The sequence below is a fragment of the Gallus gallus genome, chromosome 5 (assembly GCF_016699485.2).
Source record: "Gallus gallus isolate bGalGal1 chromosome 5, bGalGal1.mat.broiler.GRCg7b, whole genome shotgun sequence".
Taxonomy (NCBI): Eukaryota; Metazoa; Chordata; class Aves; order Galliformes; family Phasianidae; genus Gallus; species Gallus gallus.
Genome location: NC_052536.1, coordinates 43,743,453 through 43,769,184, shown reverse-complemented (window position 1 = coordinate 43,769,184; position 25,732 = coordinate 43,743,453). Strand labels below are relative to the sequence as shown.

Genomic DNA, 25,732 nt, shown 5'->3' with positions numbered 1-25,732 from the left:
AAGGAGAAAGCATGGAAGTTCAAAAAGGGTATTCCAGATGGGGAAGCACAACTCCCCAGTGGACTGCTGAGGCATCTCAGGAGACTTGCATTGGAGGGAAGAGGGAGTTTTCTGCGAGAAGTTGGAAAATATGACTGGGAAGGAGCAAAGTGAGCATTGCAGTGCTTCTAACCTGATTGCTTTACCATTCTGCAGAGAGCTTGGAGAGTTACGGGATGTGAAAGGCTATGTCTCCTTGCTGCTTTAAATATCTCTGACTAAAATTATCTGTCTCTTGTGAAACCCATGAAAATGCTTTTCTGCATCTTTGATAGAGCCTTTTTTTTTCTTTTTCTTTTTTCTTCTAGTTACCCAAAAACCTGTGTGCTGCGAGCCCACAAAATACCTGATCTACAGATGTGTTTGTGCTGCTCATCACCCAGGGACACTGAGCTGCAGCATCTCTGTTTTCTATGGAGACAGAAAATTCCCATCAGTTTTGAGAATGCTCCTGTAGGACCCCTCTGGCCATCTGTGAGCGAAACACTGAGAACAGGGGAAGCGATTTTGAAGGGAAAATCTTGGGAACTTCTTTTTTTTTTTTTTTAGAATTGTAATTTTATCTGAATAAGGATTGCTTGTTCAAAGCAGTGCGAAGGGCAAATGGAGGAAAGGGCAGGTGCAAGCCATGTGGGATAGGCTTTGTGTTGCTTTAGCTGGGAATTAACTAAAACTAAGGTAAGTTTGGTAACCTTCAGTTTCCTCAGTCTCTGGAATTCATTCATAGCTTTTTTTGTCCATAAGGAAATTAAACAAAGAGGTAGAATGCTTTAGAAAACTTTATTAACAGCATTGTCTAAGTGAAAGGACTGTACTGCTTATTTATCCATTTCCATTAGGCCTTCTGACTCTGGTAAAGATGTTCCTCCACTGTGTTAGTTTTAAATCACTCTGGGCAAAACAGCATTAAATCAGCATCTGATGGATGCACAGGTATGTACACTGAGGAGTGCAGTGCAGCCTTGGTGTCTCCACTGATGAGGATCTCTGCAGTTGCTACTTTTTCTTGCTTTTGTAGTGTTTTTTGCACCTGAATAGCAAGGGCTTAAAGGAAGTGGGAAATGTGTGTCTGATGGGGAACAGTATATTTTTAATGGTTTTGCGCGCCCTTAAAAACCACTTCTGCCAACAGGAATCACGCATGTACTAGCAGGAAACTCTTTGCATATCATCTGCAAATGTAGGAGCCCTCTTGCTACGTCCTGTCCTACAGCTGAGGCAGTGCAACCAGCTACTGCAAGCTGGCTCAGCCCATCTTGTCTGTGATTTTCCTTCCAATCATGACTTCTCTCCAGCATGATAGACCTTTCTACTCTTTACCTCATCATTATCATTAACTATTTCCTACTCCTTAATTCACCTTTTTGTACCCTGTTTTCTTACAGATCTAGTCCCAATTATCTTTTTTCTATGCCGGCTTTGATAGCTAAAAGCGTTGGTCATGTACTGTGTGTGCTTGCAGCCCAGGAGGCCAACAGTATCCTGGGCTGCATCAGCAACCAACCCACAGCAGAGTGATCGGAACTAGATGATCCTTAAGGTCCCTTCTAACCAAAGCCATTCTATGGTCTATCACTGAGGAGAAATTAGCACTTTTTTTGCCACCTTTTTGCCACCTTTTCTTGCTGTTCTTTTCCACCTTTGCTGGGCTTTCTTATTCAGTCACATTCTCAAGCCTTGAGGTCAATATTTATTCCTGATCCCACCTCATTGTCTGTTCTCAGTGCTTTCTGATGCTTCCTTAGCTATTTCTCTGTCCAACTGTTGACTCATGAATTCCCTTCTCTACTGCTTCATGCTTTTTTTCCCCAACTATTCCTGAAAAGCTATTAATTTCAGGGGCTTTTCTTCCCTCACATCCCTCTCTAGCACACGGTGCAGCCACAGCCCTCTCATAGTGTCTGCTCCCCACATCCTTCTTTAGCTCACTTTTACTGCTCTTTTTCACCATGTGTTCATGACAAGTGATAGCCAAGTCTTAGGCAGGAAATAATATACTCTGCTACAAACAATTGTGGGTATTTGTGGAGCACAAGATGCTCATTTGCGCAAAGTCTGGAGCCAAGTTCTTCTCAATCCTTGTTTTCCAATTTCAAAGTTTACTTGTTCATAGTTACTGAGATATCTTTCTGAAATTTCTTCATCCAGATGGATGTAGAATTCTACAATCTAGCAGGGTTTTTATGTGAGATCTTAGAACAGTGTTTGAATAAGTTGAGTAGACTTTTTAGGGCTCCCAGATATATTTGATGATTAAAATTCTTGGAGAATTTGTTAGCTCTTAAAACTGTTATTGAGTTGATAGATGCATTTTAAAAGGGCCGTATTTTTTGCATATTGAGGCAGTATTGTCTCTATTCAGTCTTAGGTATTTTTAACAATACACTTTTCCACGTAATTTTCATTGTTTTAGAATTTTGTCACTTATTTTGGCTTCTTGAATTGTTATCCACATGCAGTTCCCATGAGCGAGGATCCATTTCCTTGTTTACTTAACCAGACGTATCAGTGTTAGCAGAGCCCCACTCGGGAGATCCTGATCTCCCACCCTGTCCTGTACAAGGAGCTCCAGCGAATATGTGCTTGTTCTCTTGTTACATAATCAAAAAGAAAAATGCTAGTAGGTACTCACAGGGCTTTATTAGGATCAAATTTCACCAACTTAAAGATTTGCAGCTAAAATCAGGAGAAACGTTCCTTCCTGTGTTAGGCAGATTTAGCCTGTTTGACTTTAACAGGCAGTGCTTAACTCAAAAAAGAATGCTAACAAGCTAAAACAGAACGTGAGAAGAAAACCAAAAATTAAGCCAGTTCAGTGACTCCAGCCTGGTTTTAGTGTTCTCTCTTTGCAGCAATGTCTTGCAGAGAGCGAGAAGTCATTACCTGGAGTACTGTGTACATTCATACTTTTTAACTGCCTATTGCAGTTACTAAAGACCAGCTTTTTTTCCCCTTGGAATATCGGTTCAGGATCATTTAGGTTCTGCCTCCCCACTGCATTGAGGCAATGGCAGATGGGCCACCTTATGACCACAGTTCTCCTCAATCTAAAAACCTCAGATCCATGCTAGTGGGAGGAGAAGGAGCAGCATAAGAGTTCACATCTACGTAGTGATCTATCTTGAAGAGCTCCTCGTGTTACCAACCTTCTTTTATGTATCTGAATGAAAGTTGGCGTGTACATTCCAGGTGAGGTGAGCTGGTTACTCCAGTGTGTCCACAATCAGCCATGGGTCCTTCGCCAGAGCAGGAACTGCAAGGTCACCCATCAAAGCCAGTGTGTCTTCAGCGGCATAAGATCCAGGGAAAAAATTCAGCCTCCCTACAGGTAGCGAGAACAGATGCTCCAGCTTGGACTTTGGAGCAGCTGTGAGGACTACAAACAATTTCACTGCCTCTGCCTCCTGGATTTTGGCAAACATTTTTATTCATTCTGATAGCTCTACAATAGAACTTCCTGCACCCTCAGTTCTCTTTGTCTTTTCATTGTTTAGCACTGTGAACCAGAACATGCAGATCTCTGGATGCCTGTGGGAGATTCGTGTCACCTCAGTCTTCAGTCCCTCTTGGAGGTAGAAATGGGGTGTGGATGATGGAGCTTTTTTGGTGTTTATGAGGTGTACGTTAGGCTACTACAGCGTTTTCTGCCGGGAGCTGAGATCACCATGTTGGCACATTCTGGAGATCAGCCCAAGGACAGTTCCACACATCTCCCCAAAGCAGCTGGAGTGCATGCCTGGGGGCTGTGTCCACCCTGTAGGAACTGTCCGAGCAAAAACTGAGACCTGTGGAAGAAATTAAAAATAACGTGTGATGAAGCAATGACTGGGACAAGAAAAGAAATAGGAGAAAGCAGGAGGAGGACAGGGAAAGCAGGATGTGTGGGCTGCAGTTAAATATGCAGCAGTGCTCCCACTTGCACGGGCGGTTGACATGTCGGGCTTTGTGGTACAGCCGCCCCTCAGCAGCTCAGAGACAGGCCTGCATGGGCTCCAGATAGCACCAGGACAGCAGAGGGAAGAGCAGTGGCAGGTCCTTGTTTCAGCGGCTTTGAGCTGTTCCCATCCTGCCATTGGTTCCAGGCACAGAGCCCAGTACCTCCCTTTGCTTCCGCTCCTCAGGGAGCTGTAGGTGCAGCGAAGCCACTTTTCAGCCTGCTCTGCTCCAGACTGCACAGCTCCATGCCCTCATAGGACATGCCTTCATCCCTAGTTCACTTTACTGGGCCTTAGAGAAAGGAGGAGGTCCCAGTGGCCTTCCTGCCGCGTTGTTGTGGCATCTGTGATATCTGCAGTGCAGGTCAATGCCTTTCGAGGCACACTGGCTCTGGCTGTGACATGTATGAAAGCCAGGAGTTTAATCATTATAAACATTAAAATGATTTGACCAAAGCAAGTGAAAAACAAGAATGGCCACCACGGTCAAATAATTGCCATTTCTCAGCTCTAATAGCTGCTGTATAATTTATAGGGATAAAAGGCTACAGAGCAGTCATTTCTCTTCACTTTTAGAGTTTTGTATAGATCCCCAAGTGCCACTGCTGTGTGCAATGAAGCCATGCCCTGCAACACTTCTGCTGCCCTGGAAGTAAGGGGGGAGGGGTTGACCAAATCCCTTTACTTCAACAATCTGTCCTACAGCATCTGCATGCTGAGAAAAGCAGAATATAGTGATTGGATGAAAGGAAACCAAACCAGGGTTTCCCTGGAGTTTGTTTTGCTCTGTGATTTTTGGAAAAGGAGGTTGGTGGCAGTGCCTGCTTCTGCTCCGCTTGCAAGGCCTGATTTACCACCTGGGCCTCTCCAGTGTTGCCTTTTCAGCACGCTCACCTGGACACGCATTGCACCTGATGGCCAAGGCTCAGCTTTCAGGGTATTCTGAGTGCCTGCATCCAACACCTAACACGTAGTTCAGCATGTTCACAGTTCAGCACGACTGAGAGCTGCAGCCCAGGTGGTTTACTGCTGACAGTGACTTTCACTTTGCTTCCTGAAAGATCCCAGTCCATCTGATTTTCTGAAGGCTGAATGCAAGTCAGGGAGAGCATTGGGCAGTGCTGCTAAGTTTGACACTGAGACTTCATCTCCTTCAGTACTGCACAGGTGTTCAGCCCCTGGCTGTGTTCCCAGGCCCTGTGCCTCACTCATTCAGCCAGGTTTGCTGTCTGCATCTCTCCCCATCTCCGAGAAGCACAGCGAGCCTTGCCAAGGGCGGCTCTGTGCTTTTTGCGGCCTTTTTAGGCCACCCTCCAGTATTTCATACTGTTTTTTTGCTCAGAAACTCAGAGAGGTCCCTTAACCCTGCAGATGATTTTAGCTCTGTCGGAGGCCCTGGCAAAGGAAGGCTTCTGCCATCTGGTAGCCTTTCATACCTTGAAGAGCCCTGTGCGTGTTTGCAGTGAGGAGTTATTTTTGATGCCGGTTCTGACGTTAGCCATGGGTACTCCTGGAGCATTTCCAAGCTGTGTAAATGTCATTGTATCCTCTCCCTGCTTTTTCCTTTTCCTTTTTTTTTTTTCTTTTCTTTTTCTTTTCTTTTTTTTAACATTTCATTGCTGAGGTTCCTCTGTGCATTCCACCAGCATGGAAATAGAGAACACTTGGAGGACCCAGCACAAGGCTCCTCTTTCCAGAGCTGCAGCCCCTGGCTCCCTACAGGGCACTGTCACCCCACGTAGTGAGCAGAGGGGCACTGCACTGAGCCACTGATGTCCCTCCAGCAGCACAGCAGCACACGGCGCCAGGTGAGTACTGTGTCAGCTTCTGACCTGAAGCTACATAATTCATCTCTGTTTCTATAATAATAGTGCATTTCAAGTTGAACGATGAACAGTTTAATCTATGTTCTGTAGTGCAGCTTTCTCTACTGCAGGAGCAAGAGTGGTAGTGTGAGTTAGCAGCAGGTTGGCTCCTGGATGTGCTATGATAGTCTTGAACACCCTTGGACATCCCTTTAGTTTGTTTACACCTCAGTCCTCCTCACTGTGTGAGGGAGGAAGGAGAAGCACCTCCCAGCCGCTGCTCTTGCAAATTCAAAGCAGCAGCTCCTCATGCATAGGTCAGCTCTGAGTTGGGCATCATAAAGGGCTAGAGAGATCGAGGAACTTACTGTAAATAACACTCATAACAACACTAAGGCTCAGTGTACTTTGTAATGCTCTGTGTACTTTGTGATAATAAACAGTCTGCACAAGGCAACATCTGTGTGTGTTTGGCAGCCTCTGGGCTCTGCACCGGCTGCTGTGATGGTAGTGCTGTGCCTGTGACAGTAGGTAGGGGTGTGAGCACTGCTCTGCTTGTGTTGTCATCTCTGTATTTAGCATCTGCCTTTGGCACTGTCATCTCTTTTATTTATGAATGAGTGGGTGAGGGAGAAGAGGGCTGGGCTGGGCTGACTCGACTCCTTCACAGTTGTACCATAAAGAACAGAGGAGATGAGGCATAATCTCCTCCTCCCTCCCGACAGTGTTTCACCGACAGCCGTGCTCCCAGCTGGGAGGAGGACAGCCTCCAGCAGCCTGAGCAGAAGCTGGGAGAAGGGAGAAAGGAACGTTTGTGCTCTTCACAGTGCAGGAAAAGCATCTCTGCATAAACTCTGCTCACAGGTGAGTTTCATTTTTCACCTATTAATTCATAAAAGCAAATTGATTTTCCGTCATTGGTTATACTGGGTTGTGACTCCTGGAATGGTGGCAGAACAAGTTTTTGGCCAGGTTGTTAGCAGTGAAGCAAAGCAAAAATATGAGGCAGCCCAAGGACTCAACCAAAGTGCCATGTCCAAAAACTCACAACTTTCCATGGCAGGTTCCAACTTGTAGAAAACTTGAAGTAGAAGCTGTTCTAGAGGAACTTTTTGGACTTTCAGATAGGTGCCAGGATAGCTTGTATTGATGTCGTATTGGTGAAAAGGAATTGTTAATATAAACTAAGAATCTGTCTCCTGTTTGAAGAGGAATAGGGAGTAGGTAAACTCCGCTGGTCATTTTCAAAGCAGTTAGTAAGCATGGGCCAGTTGTCTAGATACAAACTGCTTTAAGTGAGTAACTAGGAATTTAAGTAATTTACTTCCCCTGAGGATACAACCCAGAAATTGTGCCTAGCTGCAGGAAACTGCTAAACCACATACCCCGGTGTGTAGGTGTTCTGTGTACAGCTGTGTACATTTGTCCTTGTATCTCAAAAGTATGCCACTGACGTACTTTCCAAACAGTAAGTCACCTTTTCCTGCTGCTGTTCAGAGCCCAGCTTGGGAAACTTGGAATGTGGAGGTTTAGAGAGATGAAATCAATTCTATCAGAAATTAGTCTGCTAGGTTTTTGTTTTTAAATAGGATTGAAGACATTCGTTATTGTAGGTTGCCTCTGATAGCTGTCTGTTTTTCTGGTTCTTGACAGTCTGTGAACAGCAAGAAGGAAAGCAAATCACTGAAATCAGTGAGAGATCTGCTTCCAAATTTGCAGGAGGTGGAGGTGGGAGTTGAGAAATAAAGGGTTTAGAAGGATATTCAGCCTCATACTGTGCTTTTCTGCTCGGAACACATGCAGATATTACTAAAACTTTCAGGAAATTAAACAGTGAGATGAGGAAAAATGGCTACATGCAGGCTCATAAGACGTGACACTGTCAGTGTGAGCATTACAGGACATTCTGAGCAGTCCGTTAATCAGCCCCTAGTGTGGCTTTTTCCACGCTGACATCGTGTATTCAATTGGCTCCAGCAGAGTATGACATCTGACCACTTCTTCTTTTACACTTAGTAGTCAAGAAGCCACCAAGCAGTCAGTCAGTCCTCTGCATTGTAGCACACTCCTCTCTTCCTTTTCTGAGAAGACAAAAAATGTACAGTCCTCAGCCTTACCCTTCTCACCTCCCCACGTTGTCTCCAGTACTTTGCTGTTCTCCGCATCGTGCTGCTTCTTTGCACACAACTGTAAGCTCTTTCTGTTAAGTGAAGGAAGAGGCAGAAGGTAGCTCTTCCCAGCTGATCTTGTTTGGCGTATGAAGCTGTTATTTAGACAGTAAAATAGAAGGCAAATCCCCAGAGTTTTAGGAGCCTTAGGGTAGTACGCCGTGAGAAAGTGTTGGCTTCATCGAATCAGACCGATGTTTTGTTCCGTGATAGTGGGCACTGCTGGGAGGTGATGATGTCTGCATTGCAGCATTGGAGTTTGAATGTCACAGTTTTAAATGAAGAAAGCTGTGATGATTCCAGTATCTCAGGAAAAAGAATTCATCTCACTTGGCATTTGCGGTAGGTCTTATTTAATTCACTTTGTGGCTGGCAGAGAAAAAGTGACTGCATTCCTTCTGGGACCTGTAGGGAGTCCCGGACAGTGATAAAAGAGAGAAGGGAAATGGGGGGAAAGTAGAGACCAGTGGGATAAATGCATCCCAGCTGAGCCAGTTGTATGGAGCTGTCGTCACACCAGCTGCCATCCCATCCTGTGAGCCTGCAGCATGGCCCCTGCCAGAGGCCAAGCAGGCTGCGAGCTTCTTAGCAGTGCTGGAGCAGAGACACATGGGACGAAGCGTGCACAGGTGGTAGGCAGCAGTGTCGGTTTTGCTCTCCTAAGCAGTGCTGTGGGTGCTGTCACTCAGTTAACCAGGTGATGCTGTTTCCCAGACATCTATATGAACAGTTCATGGAGAAGAAAAGTTTTTCCTTGCCACTTTCACCAGATCTAACCCCAGGGCACGTTTGCATTTTGCTGGGGCTCTATTGCTGCCTACTGCTCTTGTATCAGTGCAATGACTGGTATGTTACTTGGGACTCAGAGGGCATTCATACAACTTTGCTAATGATTTTTAAGTGAAGAACTGTGGAAACAAAGTGCAGATGTGCAGCCTTGCGAGGCTGATTACCTTACAATTAGCAGAATGCTTCCTCTAAGAGATGTTTTTCCTGTAAGGATTATTTTGAGTGGTTTGTAGCAGTTGTTATGAATTTCTCTGCCAGCTGTAGCATTTGCAGAGCTGCTGTCCCCGACAGCTGATGGCACTTGGATTTGAAAAGACACAGAGCAGCTTTAATGTTTGGAAGACACTGGACAATGATTTTCAGTAAAGGTTTCAGTAATCAGCAGCAGCTAAGGACAACAGTGCAGTTTGTCCTCGGAGGGATGTATCCAATGCGATTCCCTCCTCACTAGGAACTGTGCTCAGAACTCTGTTAACCACTGGGCAGCAAAGGCAGGAATGGTTTGTCACTTCACCTGAAACTTTAGCTGGTGTGTCTGAAAGGAAAAAAGACCAAATTGGAGGCTCAGAGTGCTCTGTTCAAGAAAGGTGGAGCGATGGGCCCACCTGAAAGTATAGAGGATTCTGTTCCTCCCTATGGAGCCTTCCTGCCAGAGGTTGCATGGTGACAAATTCCTTCCCAGCTGTGTTGTTGTGGCACTGGATCTGGGGTTGGGTAAGCACAGATCTGTCACTGCCAGGGGCAAATGGGAACTCTGGTCTGCAGGCAATGGAGAGGGCACTGCTGCTACTGGAGCTCCACAAGAGATCCTCCTAACGTTCTCCCCTTGAGAACTGTGGCAGGATGAGCCCAAACATTCAACTATCGTCAACATCGCTGCTTTATCCTATGAGTTTTCAGGCTTCCTTTCTCTCTCATCGTTTGCTTCCGGATGACAGTAAAGACATAAAAGCTTTGGAGGAGGTTGGATGGCTAACACAGGAGGGGAAAATCAAGAACTGAATGAGCTGCAAAAGCAAATGCAATCGAACTATCAAACTTAAGTTGCTTTAATGATACTTGAATAAAATGCAGTATTTTATCTTCCATCTGTGAAGGGGAGAGGGCAAATTTTCACTCTGACAGATAATGATTTAGTAGTGCCTTTGCACATTTCTAGTTTGAAGATGTGTCTGTTTTGCACTCCACATTTAAAAAGTGATTGGACTTAGCTTTCAACATAAGAATTGTTTGGTAGAGTAGAAAACTTTAACTAGGATGCCTTAGTCTATTATGGCAGAACACTATTATTTGGAATTTGAAGTTATGTCCAAATTTCAGGGCTAATCCCACACCTCCACACCAGAGCAGGACCTGGGTTTCTGAGCAGCTCTGGAATCCCACTTCTTCTGAAGCAGCTTTCCATCTCCTACCCAGTAACTCATCAGAATTCCCTTGTTACAACACTTGATTCTCTCCCCTTTCCCTGGTTAGATGAATGCTGGGAAGTGAGAATGGTTTAAAGCAAGATTGTTACTTTTACTGTAGGTTGCTTCTCTGATGCTATAAATTTTTTCCATTTCTGTAAGGCTATGGTTCCTTAACTATTTTCTCAATTTTTTTAAATTGAAGCCCTTTCACCCAGATTACCCACCATTACTATGGACAGGTTGTGTCTCACCATTTTCTGTAAGAGAAGACCAGATGAGAGTCAGATTTTGAGCACATGGATGGTTGAGTTGGTGACTTCAGGGGGGATGCTGCGATTTGCCTCCCAGGAGAGAGGTGGCAAAGCTGATGGCTCTGACACTGGAAGGGGGAGGGAGAAGAGGGGGTGCAGGTGGTCACAGCTCGTGTGGGTCCTACTGTCATCCAGTGGTATGATGGAGAGTGGCTGGAAACAACTTTTAGGCTGTTAGGCAGGGTGCTGTAGCACAGAGATTCAGCAGCATGGTGCTGGGAAAGGCTTCTTGCACCCTGTGCAAGTCCACATGGGGTATGGAGGGGCAGTGCTAAGGTATGACAGAAAATAGAGGGGGGAGGAAGGGTTTATGCACATGACAAAATAGGGATGTTCAGGAGTAATGGAATAGAATTGAATGCCAGGCTTTGTTTACATCTTAATGAAAGCAAGATACGAGTGCTTAAAATCATGCGAGTACTAAAAAGAGTTTTTTACATGAAAATTAAGGGAATTGAGGAAATGAAAATTCAGGAAATTAAAACATAAGGAAGCCTGCAGATACAGATGCCAGCGCTTTGTTTAGAGTAATACATCCATTGGGGACTGGGCTACTGCAGCTCTGTATCTTCAAGTTAAAAAAAAACAAAAACAACACAACAAAACTGAAGTTTTCAGTGGTCATCTGGGGAGTGAGAGCAGTGAGGGGAGGAGCACAGAAGGAAATCTTCTCCAATGCACGCTGCTTGTACAGAATCATCAGAAGTCTGAGAATTAACACTGCAGAACAAATCTTATGTGAGGATATTGACTTGGATCTTCTGGAAACTCGGCTGATTTCCAAGAAGATGCAAAAAAAGAGAGGGAAGCTTAGTTAAAGGCAGTGCAAAAGGGTAGCTAGGAGTTAAATCTCTCCAGGCTAGGCGGGGACTATTGGAAGACACACACACAGGTGTAGGCATGCCACCCTCTTACCCCAACCCCCAAACCAAGTAAGATCCAAGCAAGAAATACAGAACAGTTGAAAGGAAATGAGTGTGGCTAAGGAGCAGTGCAGGGAAGGGTGGATGGTGTGCTAGGTTACAGCTGGACTGAGAACAGAAACATGCGAAACACAATGGAACCAGTGTAAGCCAGAAACACAAGCACAGTACAAAGGCATAGAGGAATTATTCCAGTTCCTAAGTGGCGACAGTGCACGCGATGCTAGGTGCTTGAGTTGAATGGGCTCATATCCTGTGACTAATTTTGTCTCTGATTAAAATCCAAACAGAAGAATGAGAATGATGTTAAAGAAAAATGAGGGAAGGGAGGGAAAAATCTCCAAATATTGTAAATGGCTTCTCACTTTCCCTTGTCTTAAAACTTTTGCTGTACAAAATGAATCACATACTGAATCATAAATGCAGAAAATAGAATTTAAAAGAGAGATGACTTTATTGAATGTATCATTATTTGCTGATGTGTGGAACAGTGCAAACGTTGACAGGAGATCTGTTCAATCTCTTTGGACGCAGCAGAGCTCCAACTACCTTTCAGTCAGACCTGGCAAGTCACATTTTTCTCTCAGACAGCCTTTGCTATTTGCCAAACGTTATTAGTCAAACACTGATCATCGCTGGTCCAAGTCACTGCTTGTCAGCAGTGCTGGTAAATCAGTGCTGCCCCTGAGTGAGCAGTGAAGGAGGAGAACAATTGCACGGATGAATGTTTGGTTGCTGGAAGTGGGATTAGCTTTACAAATTTCTTTCTGTTAATGAGATAGTTCTGTTTGATATTTAGGTTTAATTATACCTTCTTCTGTCTGGAGGCAGTGGTATTATAAAAGATGTCAGCAGAGAGGAATTTTGGTCTCTAACTTAGTTTTTGAGCAAGTTTTCCCCTGTAGCCAGTGGGTGATGCTGGGGAGGCTCAACAGTGGGACTACTTGCATGTTGCTGGCACCCCCTCCCTTTCTTTGATAACACATGTGTACAGAGAGCAAGCTGCTGACACATCAACCCTGGTGTCAGGGAGGCTGTGGCCTCAGCAGGGACGGTGCTACAGTCTGGGAAAATGAGTCAGAATAGTTAGGGGATTTTCTCCAAGGCTGTAGAAGGTAAAATGAATCAGAACCCATTTACATCAGAAGAAAAAAGTTCCTACTTCTCAGTCCCAAGCCTACAGTACAGTTGTTCCAGTTCTCATTCCTTACTGGTACTTCTACATGTTCATCGTGACCTGCGTGTCTCCTAATCCTTAAGACTTACTCAGTATTGGCTTCTCTTGTCTCCCCATTTAAGCGAGGATCAGCACACAGATTCAGAGCTATCAGCCACCCTACTGCCTGCAGTTGCTCATTACCCATTTGCCACTTTCTTGTGCAGCAGAGGAGGGTTGGTGGTTTGGCCTCTGTGCTGAGGAGGTGTGTAGGAGAGAGGCTGAGCTGGCTGAGGTGTTGGCTGGGGCAAAAGGAAGGTTTGAAGCTGTTCTCTGAGGAACAGAGAGAGAAAAGGTTTCTGCATTAAGTGGTGTGATGGGGAGTTCTCTTCTACTCCCAGTCGTGGACTCGAGTGAGCCATGCAGGAGCCCCAGAGAGCTGTCCTGTGAGCAGAAGCCAGCTCAGCACTGAGATCCTTGTGGCCACGTCAACCACCTGGCTGCTCTTTAGCAGCAGGAAGGAGGGGGCAGATGAGGGTCATTTTTAAAAGCTATGAGCCAGCTCCTTGAGGCAACTGTGGCATGACTAATTCCTGTTGTGTGATTCATCGCTCCGCTTTTAGTTGGACTGCTTGACCAAAAATACACACTGTGTGAACTTCTTATTACCATAAATAGGGATTTTCCAAAATGTAGTTTCTTTTCAGCACTTCCCTGTGCTCAACCAGTTGTTTGGGCCTTACGTTTGGTTAAAAAAGTCCCCAAACCTAGAGAAAGAAGATGAACCAGTGTCAGATATGTGACAATCTGTTGCCCCTTCTGCCTTCCTTACCCCTATTTGTCCTTTACGTGTGCAGACCTCCAAAGGTGTAAAAACATGAAATGTTCCAGCAGCAGAACACGTACCCTTTAATTATTTTTGGAATGTGTGAAATCATGCATATTTCACTTCTGTATAGCTTTAATGTCTAGGGAGAAAAATCCAAAACGAAAAACATTTCTCAAAAAAAAAAAAAAAAAAAAAATTTCAAGATGATTTGTTTCAAAAAAATATTTTTGTGAAAATGATTTTACTTCATGTCAGGTTTGTACAGTTTGTTTTCATGCTGTTGTGTGTCTCAGTGGCAAGGGTGAGTTGTGCTGTCTCGCTGAGCAATGACGGGGATTGGAATGGAGGGTCTGAGAGTTCTCCAAACATTTCTTTGCCTTCAAGGGGGCATCAGCTGAACCATCCTCAGGATGTTTGCCAGACTTTAAGACCTCCAACTTGAAGACCTCCCTCCCATGCACCATCTGTCCCGGTGCTGCCCCACTTACCTTTGTCAGTAGAAAGTTTTTAGTAGTGTTTAACCCAGTCTGTCATTCGGGCTTTCACAAGAGAGCATGCTTTCTTCTTTGTGGCAGTCTTTAACATGTTAGAAGGTTTTTGCTGTTGGCCCTCATTAGACTAAACAGTCCTAAACCGGTGACCGTCCCCCTGCGTTTCCCCAACCACAGCCAGCAGCTCTGTAGTACCTTGCAACGATGCTCAGGATAGAGTTGTAGCACCCACAGCTGCTGGCACATCCCAGGGTAATTTGCTTTGTTTTCTTGTATTTTTACAAAAAATATATTGTTGACTCCAACTCAGTATATGATCGCTGCAATCCCTGCATCCTTCCTAGTGTTCTGCTATAAGGTAGCATTTGCTTTGTTAATGACTTCTCATTTCAGATATGACATGTGATATCTCATATCCGGCAGTTTGCACATCAATTAAGAGGAATACTCAGTGTTCTAATCAAAAGAACAAAGGTTAGGTTAGGCTGAAAATCTGCTAGGGTATTCTGGGATTTTTTTTTCTTTTTTTTCTGAAATATTGTCATTTTCCAGTGATGTAAATGTTGTGTTTCAACAAGTCCATCCCTGTGACCTCTCCTGGTGTAGCCTCTGGGGTGCTGTGCTGCCATGAATTCCTGCTGGTGATCCTTTGGCTCCCACACAACCATTCAAAAGTGCTCAGCTCTGTTCCTCCTAAGTGGCTTCCTGCTTAACTGAAAGTTTGAGTTATGAATTAAGTTGAATGTAGAACACATAGGTTTATCTTCTATAGTGATTCAGCTATTTCTTACTAAGCCTAATGATCTGTGGGCCAGGGCACTGGCAAGATTATACTGCGTCACCATGTCATTGCTATTGGGAAATGAGCATTAGAACTAAGTTTTAAGTTCATTAAATTATTTTAATTAATTTGTTTTCTAATATACAGGGACTATCTCCTTCAGCTTCTAGCTGCCTTGCATCAATCCACCCATATTGCTGACACTAGGCTGCACAGGTCACATTTTTCAGCTGTTTCATAGAACATTTAATGACGCACCTGATATTCTCTAAGGCAGTGGATGAAGAAATTAAAATGTTCTCAGGAGGAGACTGTGTGAGGTGGCGAAGTTAGAGATAGAGATGGATGTGACTAACTACCAGAGAAACAATGAGTGAACATTTTCATTTGCTTATATGTTGCAATGTTTGAGCGTACCCACTTCATATTATAGTGTTTTACATTCATACTATAGTGTTTCACATTTTTGTAATGGAATATTATATATAAAAAAGTCACACGTTTGCTGTCCAATCTAGTGCTTTTATCAAGCACTGAGTTCACCGTAAGAAAAAGGAAAGATTTACAGATCAAGGATTTTGACATGAAGCTGCCACTCAAATCTGCATTATCAGTTCCTACTGACATTTACAGGCATGAAGCCCTGAACTACACCACCACTGTGGTTCAGATCCGAAGTTTTAGAGATGAAATGCAGCTACCTTACTTCAGACTTTGGAGAAGTTTGATGGTAAACAGAAATTAAGAAGTTCAGACGAATTCCCAAGATATCAAAGTTTGAGCAAGTTGAGTGATTTACCAATGCTGTGAATAATTGCATGTCTGTGCTAGGAAGAATTGGACATTGGTGACTAATTGGTCTTTTGTTTATGTGGGTTCTGAAAAAATGTTGCTGGCTTCCTTTTTTGACAATAGGCTTATAAATGAAGTCATACAATAACAACAAAAGTAAAGTGATTTGTAATTATTAGAATACTTCTCTGGTTTCCTCCCACTGAAACAAACGCCCAGACGAATAGTTATTGTTGTATGAAGACATTCCTGTTGGAATGCTTGTCCCTTCGCATGTTAACAAGTACAACTGGGTTGTGCAGAGACCTAAGTGAAGTTCAGAAAGGAATTCAATGTGAGGAGAAGTTGTGGGAAAGTTATGTGAGATGGTTTCATGGGTTTAAAAAGATACCATCCTTCGTGTGCGGTATGCCCCGGCTTGACTTTCTTGCAAATAGAGGGACATGCAGAGTTTGTACTTCCATTGCAAAAAAAGCAGGCTGGAAAAAAAAACAACAAAAAAACAACTGGGGGGGGAGGGGGAATGAAAGTATAGCAAAGAGTCTCCAAGATAGCCCGATTGCTTTACAAACAACAAAACCAGCAGAAAGCAGAAACAAAACTCCTTGCAGCCAACTGCTCTTCCCGTAGATGTTTGACAAAATTTCTGTGCGCTTTCTGTTGCAGTGTGTTTCACACTCTTGGGGGTCAGGAGCTCTTCTCATAAGTTTGCTTCTGAAGATTGAAATAAAAAATAACAGCAAATATTTCAGCTGTGTTTAGATTGATAATTCCTGCTTCTGCCTCATGTGCTTGCATTTCTTTGCCCTTCCTTTTTTCGTGGAAGAAAGAATTTGAATATTCCAGTATGAATTGGATTTTCTATCCAATAAAGAACAGAAACATCCTTTATTGCCTTTCATGGCTCTTTCCACTTGTGACCCTTTTACATAATTCCTCTGGTTTAATCCAAGCATTGTTGTGCCACTTCCTTATAGTCATCCTTAGTCATGCCCCCAACTTCCACTTTGTTCTACAATTTTAAGGGTATTTTCTCTAAGTGTATTAGCTATCTCAAGTAGCGAGATATGATGACAGACCTCAGAAAGAAGGGATATACAAAGGAACGGTTGGTCCTTCTTTCCCCTCTCTTTACCAGATCAACACCCCATCTCAACATGAGCCCATCCTTGTATGGGGAGGAGGTGGGAAGGGGCAGAAAACTTCTCTTAAAATAGCCCTAAAAACATGGTTGTGTTCTGTGGAAGGAACATTTAGTAAGCTTTGCCATTTTCCGGCTCTCAGACCCCACAGCAGCTTTGCTACTGCAGCTCTTACACCCACCCCACCTCATGCCACAAACCCTCAGGTGTGGGCTGGCCTTTCTCTGCCCGTTTGATGTGGGAGTCTAAAGGCTGGTGTTTATCCAGGTAATGATCTGAACCAAATCTCATATTTTTGGTTGCAAAATGTGCAGCATGGTCCAAGTGCTGCTATGAAGGCCAAATGACTCAGGTTTTTTTGTGATGTGTGACAGGTGGAGGGACAGCAAGAGATCTACTGTGACATGAAGGTTAGCAACTACATTATCCTCCCCATTCATGGTAACAATTGCTTTTGCAGATGAGACAAACTGTGTGCTCATCTTTTGCAAACATGTACAAATAAGTCCTTTGATGTATAGTCCCATTTGTCACCACTAAAATGTTTAGGTCTAATTATATCAGATTTCTTATGAGAAAATTGTGGGAATGTTCACTGGAACTGAGAAAAAAACAGCCAGGCTCCATAGTATTGCTCAGATAGAGCTGAACAGGCTGTTGGTGCCAGTGGCCTTGGGCTCGTTCCTTGGCTATTGCCTGCAGGCAGCACCAAAAATGTGAGCTGCTCTGTAGTTCGTGGTGTGGAGTGGAAATCATGGCTTTGTCAACAGGATACAAAAGGGTTTGGGGGAAAAAAGGAACCTGCTGTTGAATTGTCCAGTGAGTAATGAAAGTTGGCTTACTTTGACCGAGAAAAAGTCGAGCTGTCTAAAGCCCTGAGATTGTTGGCTTAATTCTTTACCCAGAAACGAGGAATGTTTGGAGCTCATCTGGATGTTGTTTCTTTCCAAGAGTTGGGCTTAAATAGGTAACACTGAAGAAAGGTGGGCACAGGAGAGACATAAGTCTTGCCAGGAAATGTCTGCAGACTTGTGATACTGAAGGTGTTATATAAACTAAGCTCCTAAAAAAAAAAAAAAAAAACCCACACAGCTGCACTATTTCCATATTAAAGCTGTCTAAATGGAATGCCTGTGTGTTCCTGGCCATAGCTGCTCTCAGCTTAATGATTATCTGCACCCCAGCTGTTTTTCTTAAAGCAACTTTATTTTTCTCCTCCTACTACCCAAGCTAGCTTAGTAAGAACTGTGGGAGCTATTTGTCTCCTCTATCCTATATCCAGCATCACCTTTCCTTGAGTTTCCCATCGTTTAGTGAGCTTGTAAGGTATCGTGTATTATATTCTTAGTAACAGGGTGCTCTTTAAAGATCACTATTCTGAACCATCTGATGAGTACCATAATCGCAGTGTTTTGGTACCAGTCTTGAGAAAGCTTGCAGTTCCATTCCCCGGCCAGCACAGAGCTGTGTTAACATACTTGGACTGAGGGAAAAAAAAATGGAGAAAGGGAAACTGTATTTCCCGTTTGGTCACTGGTCAGAAGGCACAGCAGTGTCCCAGAGCCCTGCACGCTGTGGAGGCTGAAACAAGGGAGGAATTTTCCAAGCTCGCTTCTTCCACAGAGCAGCATAAAACAGCTATTGTGCAAACAAGAATCTGGGCTTCTGTTTACGTAACAGGCAGCTTTCTCTTCCTGGCTCTGCAACAGCACGCTGCAGCACTTCCTCCAGGAGCAGGAAACATCACTGTAATCAGAAGTGTGTATTATATTAGGACAATACCGTATCAATGAGACTTTTTCTGTGTTTTTCACATTCTGCATACTGGCAAGACTTTTAAGCTAAACAGATACGGATTTTACAGTCACATTCTTTGTGACATGAACGTAATTTAATAAAAACATTTTGAGTTCTTGTAGAAAAAGAAGCATTGTCAAAACCAAACAACCAAACAACAGTGCAACTGTGGAGTACATCTGCTTTTTCTCATCCTGTGGCCTATATTGGCCTACGGGGTAACGCAGAACAACACCAAGCTCAAGAACTAGGACCGTATAGAGACAGTTTTGCCTTTTGAAATTTGTTGACAGCTTTCAAGTTATTGTTAGTTGGCCTTATCAGCAGGAGCTGGGCACTGACTGGGTGCTTCCAGTCGTTAGATTAGGTGAGGGACCCACAGACGTTTAGGCACTTTTTGCTATATGTTTGTATGTCAGTGGTTCTGTTCAGACAAACTCTTACATGTCAAAGTCACCGAATTATCATACAGAAATTGCATCAAACACAGTCTCAAATACAACTGCACTTGTCCTGGAGCCCTGGCTTGGAAAAGGTGAGGGGGACAGTAAGGTCATCAAACCTGTCTCGGGTTCTGTGCATTGTGCTTGCAGGCATGAAGCCAAACCTCCTGTAGGTGAAAAAGCCACACAGCAGTCATGCAGCCATTGAGACAAGCACAGTGCATGGGATGGTGTCGGAGAAGAGAGGATGCTCCCTAATTAACAGTGCTTTGGGAAATTTGCACGTGACTTCATTGTTTTCTGCTGCATGTGTGTGATAATGCTCACATTATCATTGTTATTCTGCAGGGAGGGTTATGGCAATCTCTAGGAGCAAACATCAAGCTAAGCCAGGACGATCTGTGGCTGCCTCACATTGCTGCTGTGCCAGGTAGAGCTGCAGTAACAGTTGTGCCATCGGTAGAGGAGGGGGTGATCCTGAGGTAGGTGCACCTGAGGTGGCTGTCTGAGAACGAGGGGAGCAGAGCTTGCACTGTGCTGGGCTAAGGCAGATAGCGTCAGACAATGAAGTTAGAAGTTTTAAGGGAGAGGAACTTCACCTGGCCTTCATGTAGTGGTTGAAGCTACCTGAGACTCCAGGAATCCTTCCACCTAAACCAGGGCTGATATTCTTTTTGTTGGCAAGAAAAAGAGGGAAAAGAAAAGAACAAAGGAGGGTTACAGTGATTAAGTATACACTTCTGTCCTTAAGTTTGCTGTGATTTCAGTGGGACTATGGTACACTGATTGAGGCTGAACACTGTACATCTTTGCAGGTTTGGTCAGTCCTTTCAGCCTAAAGGAAGTGATTTTCTTTTCAATTTCTGTGAGACTTGAAGCCCACCATTATTTTAAAAAAACAAAAAGCTAATACATACGAACAAACAAAACCAAAGCCACAACATTTACGAAAGAATTCATTCTACAGTAACATCCTCAAATGCTGCCAATCCCTTTCCATAAGGATTGTCTTGGAAAAAGTGTTCCCACAGAGGACAGATGATGATTACAAAAACGCAGATAAGAATTGTAAATGGGAATCAAACAGCATTTTCCTGACAATGCAGTCTGCTTTTGAATCCCTATTAACTGAAGTTTTGTAAAGAGTAGACAAGTTGTTAACCTCACCCATGTGTACACTACAGCTGTGTATTTTCTGGCAGTGGTTAAAAGAATGAATCCCACTGGTTTGCGTCCTCACACAAAACATACCTCCCCCTGAACATGGGGCACAGTCCTGAGCACTTGTGTCAAAGTGACTGAACATAACATGTGAGGTGACAGAAAGATGAAAATGATACTTCATTTAGTCTGGGGTTTAATCACAGCAGACAGGCTGAAGGCTGAACACTTATCCTGACCAAACTGAGTGCTAACCTGTTGTCAGCAGTTGGGTTTTTAAACTGTCTTAAACAGTAATGGTACAGTATGGAAAGGGTCTGCACAGGTATGTGTGTGGGTCACAAAAGAATCTTCAGGTGAAAATAATTGTGTTTGTTTTCAGTGTTGATGAAATGAAAAGGTCACACATACAGATAATAATGATTGGTTTTCAGACCCTGTGGCAAATGAGGAATCCGTAATGGCATATTCTGTAGGGCTGACACCATGGATGCATTAAGGCAGATTTTCATGGTGCCCTTCCTACAGACAGCTCGCTTTCAGGACCGTGTTTACACTTACTTGTAAAAGCTGCTGCTAAAAACTCCACTTTCATCACCCTGATAGGCTGAACTGCACATACCATAATAATTTGTATCTAAAGGGAAATGCCTGAAATGGAAATTAAGAAAGCAACGGTTTTGTGCACCCTGCATCCTCTAAGGAAGCCTGAGTGAACTGCTGCTCTGCCAGAGGAATTTTTCCATTTTGATCAGATCAGATTACTGCTTCTGTGCCTCATCTGCAAAACAGAAATGACATTCCTTCACCATTTAGATACTCATAAAGCTAAGGTGACAAATGTTTGTAAACCACTTTGGAATTCTTTGACAGAACACACTCCTAGGGCTTGCTGATACACATCACCATTCCCCAGGCAGGCTTTATCTTCTGTTAAACACTGTAAAAGAATTTAGAAAAGGCATCTCACTGAAAACTGACCTTTTGATAATGATATTCCTCCTGAAGGTTTTCATATGTTTTACCACCAGGTTGTTAACATCCCGTGGCAAGGCATTTCTTCAGCCTGAGGCTTTTGTGGATGGAAAGTGATACGTGAAACTGGATGAAATTAGGTTCTACGTCTATTCATTTGGGACACTGATTAATGGTATACGTTGAGAGGCAGAAGATGCTGAATTTCACAGAGAATGCAACTGAAAAGTGCATCATTGATCATAATATTCACCAGACGTTATCCCCTGTGGTGTACATAGTTGTATTTATCATAGGATTCCCAGCTAACTGCCTGTCACTGTACTATGGGTACTTACAGATCAAGGCTAAAAATGAGTTGGGTATCTACCTTTGCAATTTGACCATAGCAGACCTGTTTTACATATTTTCTTTGCCTTTCTGGATCCAGTATGTTTTACAGCATGACAATTGGACCTATGATGAACTGCTGTGCAAAATCTGTGGCATCCTCTTGTATGAGAACATCTATATCAGTGTGGGCTTCCTCTGCTGCATCTCCATTGACCGCTATCTGGCGGTAGTGCACCCTTTTCGGTTTCATCAGTTTCGGACAATGAAGGCTGCTGTGATTGTGAGTGCCATTATTTGGACCAAGGAGATAGTGACATGCTCGTTTGTCTTTGTGCATGGGGAGATCAGTATGGATGCCGAGAGCCATGTGGTGTGCTTCGAGCATTACCCCATCAAAGAATGGGAGCACAGTATCAATTACTACCGCTTCTCTGCTGGCTTCCTTTTCCCCTTCTTTCTGCTGGCCTTCTCTTACTGTGGCATTTTACGAGTTGTCCACAGGAGTCACGGCACTCAAAAGAAGAAGAAACTCCAAATTAAACGTTTGGTTTCGAGCACTGTCTTCATTTTTTTAGTTTGCTTTGGACCATACCATATCCTCCTTGTAGTTCGCAGTGTGTTTGAGAGCAACTGCTCATTTGCTGGCAAAATATTTAACATTTACCATACTTCTCTCCTGCTGACTACATTTAACTGCGTTGCTGACCCAGTACTGTACTGTTTTTCCAGCGAAAGCACCTACCTGAACTTTGTCAAGATGCGAGACTCTTGCTTAAGGCATTTAGGATGTCTAAGGACTGAGACAAAGGAATCCTATCAGCTGAATGCTCCAGAAACTCCCAGCAGGGCACAACATGAGCATCAGCCAAGGTTATTACAAGAATCACAGGGTGAAACTGGAGCAAAGGACTCTTCCTCAACTAGGGCAGACCATCTACAGCATCCATCAAAAGGGGCACTTGTGTAAAATCTTCCTTATATCCCTGTGTGTATCCACTGGATTTATCTGTGTATTACAACTGTTCTACATCCCAAAGGCCCTTTAGCTGAGCAGTACAGTGAGGTAGTCTCTCAAGGTGCCTGGACCTTTGGTAAAATCATATCTGCTGTCATTCTGATACCACTCCAAACCAGCCAACTGGCATGGCTGAAAAACCACACTCATGATGTGGTTCTGTTGAAATCGCCTTTCCTTTCTGTTTGCCCCTGTAGCAGCTGGTGAAAAAGATCTCCATAAGCTGTTCATCGGGTTGGAGGCACAAATTAAATGTCACCAAAATTAATTTTAAAAGGAAAAAACCAATGCATTTCTGCAGATTTCTGTAACTCTCTGAAATAACTCCTCCAGCAAGTTTCAAGGTGAGCAGAGCCGGTGCAGGAGCCAACCTGCTAAAACAGCTGATGAAGTAATGTGGAATGTCCTGCGACAACAGGCACAGAAACTCAGCATCAGATGAGAACTTCGATTTGTGCACTGACTGTTGAGTCTCCTCATAAGGCTTCTATTGACTTCCAGAGGTATGGGATCTCTTGGCTCAGATGAGCATTAATAATTCAAGCTGTTGATTTGGAAAAGAACAGGAGGTTCATAGTACACGAGGCACTTTTATCTCATGCGTTCCTTTGAGTCACTGTGTTTAAAGGTGAATTTAGTTGTACCTAATTTCTACCAAACCTGGCTAAGATTTCGATTACATCCTTCCAAATCTGTGTGTCTTGTGCAGCACAGACCTTGCAGGCAATTAAATAACAATGTATTTGTCAATAGAACTCTTGAGTAGATTCTGCTATAAACTCTGTTTTCACCAGTAGATGTGACAGCTATGGTGTGCTCATTATAGAGTAAATGTAATATCAGAGATGTGATGTATGAGTGATCTCTGTGGCTTTTTGGGTTAGAAGGAAACAAGATACAGGAGTAACTGGAGATAATGGTAGTTACAGATGGGGTTGTTGTGTTCTGTATTGGTTGTTTCTAGAATCAACTCCTCTACTTTTTATTATTTGGGGTATTTTTATATTCATTATTAAAGAATGTGAGTCCTGCTTCTTCTTTGTGACCTTACCGTGCTTGCTGATATCTGCAGCTGTTACACCATGAATATTGCCTTATCTTTCACTTCTCCTCTGGTTTCAAGCCTTTCTTTGAACACCTCTCTGTTTCTGCAGCCTGGAGTTGACAAACTGTAGCTGTGTGTGTGTGTGTGTGTGTGTGTCTGTATAGGTATACATATATCTAATTTCAAAATATTCTCTAGACAGACCTTTTACATTGGCTTTCTCAGGTATGTCGCTGTACAGAGCTTTGTTATTGGTTTTTAAAAGGTAATATGTTCTAAGAATTTTCTGGAAACCATCCTGAAAGTGCAATATTAAAAGTAATTAGGAGATATGTTTAATAAATAATGTTTTTATTATTCTCTTCCTGTATTTGTTCACAGATTGTATTCATGAGACTACAGCTCCTCTCCTCCCTGCTGTTGCAGAAGGGATTCATGTCCCTACTCCCAGGAGGGGATTAGGTTTGCTTAGATTAACATTCGGTTTGTTTAATTCTCTTACATTTCTTTATACTTAGACCACTCTCCATGCTGGATTAATTACCTTATTACACGCACTTTTCTTCTTACTATCAGTGCTGTCTAGCTTTGCTTTCTGTGGATGTTTCCTCTAGTCCCTGCTGTCTGTGCCAGCTGGTTGGAAGCAGGGGCTCCTGGCTGCTGCAGTCCATGCTTGTATGTTGCTAAGAGGAGCTCCAGCACTCAGACTCCCATGACCTGACATGCTGCAAGGCACACACATGGTTTGTTCTAAGATAAAGTATTTCTTTTGTTGTTTCTGCTTTACTTCTTTACGGCTGCCCATGTTGTTTAAACTAGCTGGAATGCAGAGCGTGCCCTATTACATGCAATTGTCATCTAACAGATTAAGGCTTGCTTGAGTCGGTACTTTGCTGTGGTCCACTTCTGGTCAGCTGCTGCAGTTTAAAATCAGATGGAAACTTGTGTGACAGCCCAGCGTTCTGCAGTTATAGCATCTAACCTGCTGACCAGGCCAGGAGGGGAGGGCTGTTGGTTTGGTTTCGTTTTCCCTGATCGTGAAGTCAGTACTTCATTCTACATTCTAATTCTGTCTACGCTGCAACAGCTCGGCTTAGGCTGTGGAACTGTAACCACCACGGGAGGAACGTAACCTCAGAGCCTCTCTATTTCATCCTGAGCAAGGATGAGAGCAAGGGTTGCTGGAGATAAGCTACGTGCTGCCATCGGATTGAATACGGGACTTGGGATGGCACAGGAGATGGGATTTTAAAAACACATTGTCTATTTCTCAGCAAAATCTGTTAAAGCTTATATTTTAGAAAGAAAAAAGCAAAAGCGCATTAAATCAAGTTCCTTTGATGAAGTTAATGTAATGTGCCATAAAGTAACCACTGGGAGCAAGTCTGAATGTGTATCAACATTCTGGCATTAAGGCTTCTTTCTCTCATACGTGTTCAACTGCTGTAAGCCTTGAAGGGCTGTGTATCTTTGGGGAGCTCAAGAAATGAATGCTGGTGTTTGTGGTACGAACTGATTTTTCTCCTTATCAAAGAGTTACCTGCTTGTCTTACGTAAAAGGAGGAACATAAAAGTAGATAGAGGACGTTGCTACCTGCGGAAGTACCCCTGTCCTTTGGAAACAGCAGCGGCTAAACAGAACCACCATCCTGACCACGCTGAAGCACAATAGCTCAATACTCCCATTTTGTACCACTATCATCTTCTTATGACAGGTAAAGCATACGGTGTCTGAGAGTGCAGCGTAAAGCACAGCCTGTGCTGTCTGCTGGGGGCTGACGTCTATCAGGTCTTCAGCACAGGCACTTACCTGGAGTTGAAGTAACAGTACAACTTTAGATGATGTAAGCCGAGACAACTGTTTATCATGTGCTGCTTCAGAGTTTGTAGGCCTTTGAGAGGCAGCTTAGTTGTTCTTCAAACAGTCTTGTTGAGAGCTGTATTTCTATAACTGGAATTGATCTAAATGCCCATTTACACAATTTTGTTTTAAACTGAGTGCAAATGTTCTTTAATTTCTGATTGTATTTTAATTTCTAAGCATTAATATTTTATCACTATGTATTTAACTCCTTTATGGTATCCTGCTGTTAAGAGTAAAATATCTGCAGTGCTTCTGTATTATGCAGAAAGGGACAATGTTTACAAATGGTAAACTTCTAACATAAAGGAGGTGATCAGTACAGCTTTCCCTTTACACAGAATGTCTTCAAGGCTGCCCTTACTCTCATTAAAGCCCTCCCCTCACCTCATCACATTTCCACCACTGACTCACCACCATGAGAAGACAGTGCTAGAGGGGCTATAGGAAGAAGCGTACAAAAGGCCTGTATTTAACAATTTTTACTGCCGTAACACTTGCTGGTTTTTGTTTTGTTTTGAGCACTCCACTG

At 43.4% G+C, this 25,732-nt stretch overlaps 2 protein-coding genes across 4 annotated transcripts in view; both read left to right on the top strand.

Moving 5' to 3' along the window:
* Positions 1–6,532: 6,532 nt before the first annotated feature.
* On the top strand, positions 6,533–25,408 carry GPR4 (G protein-coupled receptor 4). Of its 3 annotated transcripts, XR_005860306.2 has the most exons (4): positions 6,533–6,643; positions 19,159–19,292; positions 21,003–22,797; positions 23,721–25,408. XR_005860306.2 is itself a non-coding variant. In XM_025150855.3 (3 exons), the coding sequence occupies exon 3, from the start codon at positions 21,119–21,121 to the stop codon at positions 22,244–22,246; it is 1,128 nt and encodes a 375-aa protein (XP_025006623.2). In that variant the 5' UTR covers positions 6,533–6,643; positions 19,159–19,292; positions 21,003–21,118; the 3' UTR covers positions 22,247–25,408. The 3 variants fall into 3 exon arrangements, 2 of the variants coding, with proteins under 2 accessions (XP_025006623.2, XP_025006624.2); XM_025150855.3 differs by having other exon boundaries at positions 21,003–25,408; XM_025150856.3 differs by lacking the exon at positions 19,159–19,292 and having other exon boundaries at positions 21,003–25,408.
* Positions 6,533–25,732, top strand: part of RPS6KA5 (ribosomal protein S6 kinase A5) — a 133,367-nt gene continuing 114,167 nt past the window's right edge. The window contains exon 1 of the mRNA XM_046941787.1: positions 6,533–6,643. The gene's annotated coding sequence lies outside the window, so the exon portion shown is untranslated. The remainder of the gene's footprint in view (positions 6,644–25,732) is intronic.

Coding starts and splice junctions, on each gene's coding strand:
- GPR4 (XM_025150856.3), top strand. CDS start 21,119: ATGGTATACGTTGAGAGGCAGAAGATGCTGAATTTCACAGAGAATGCA.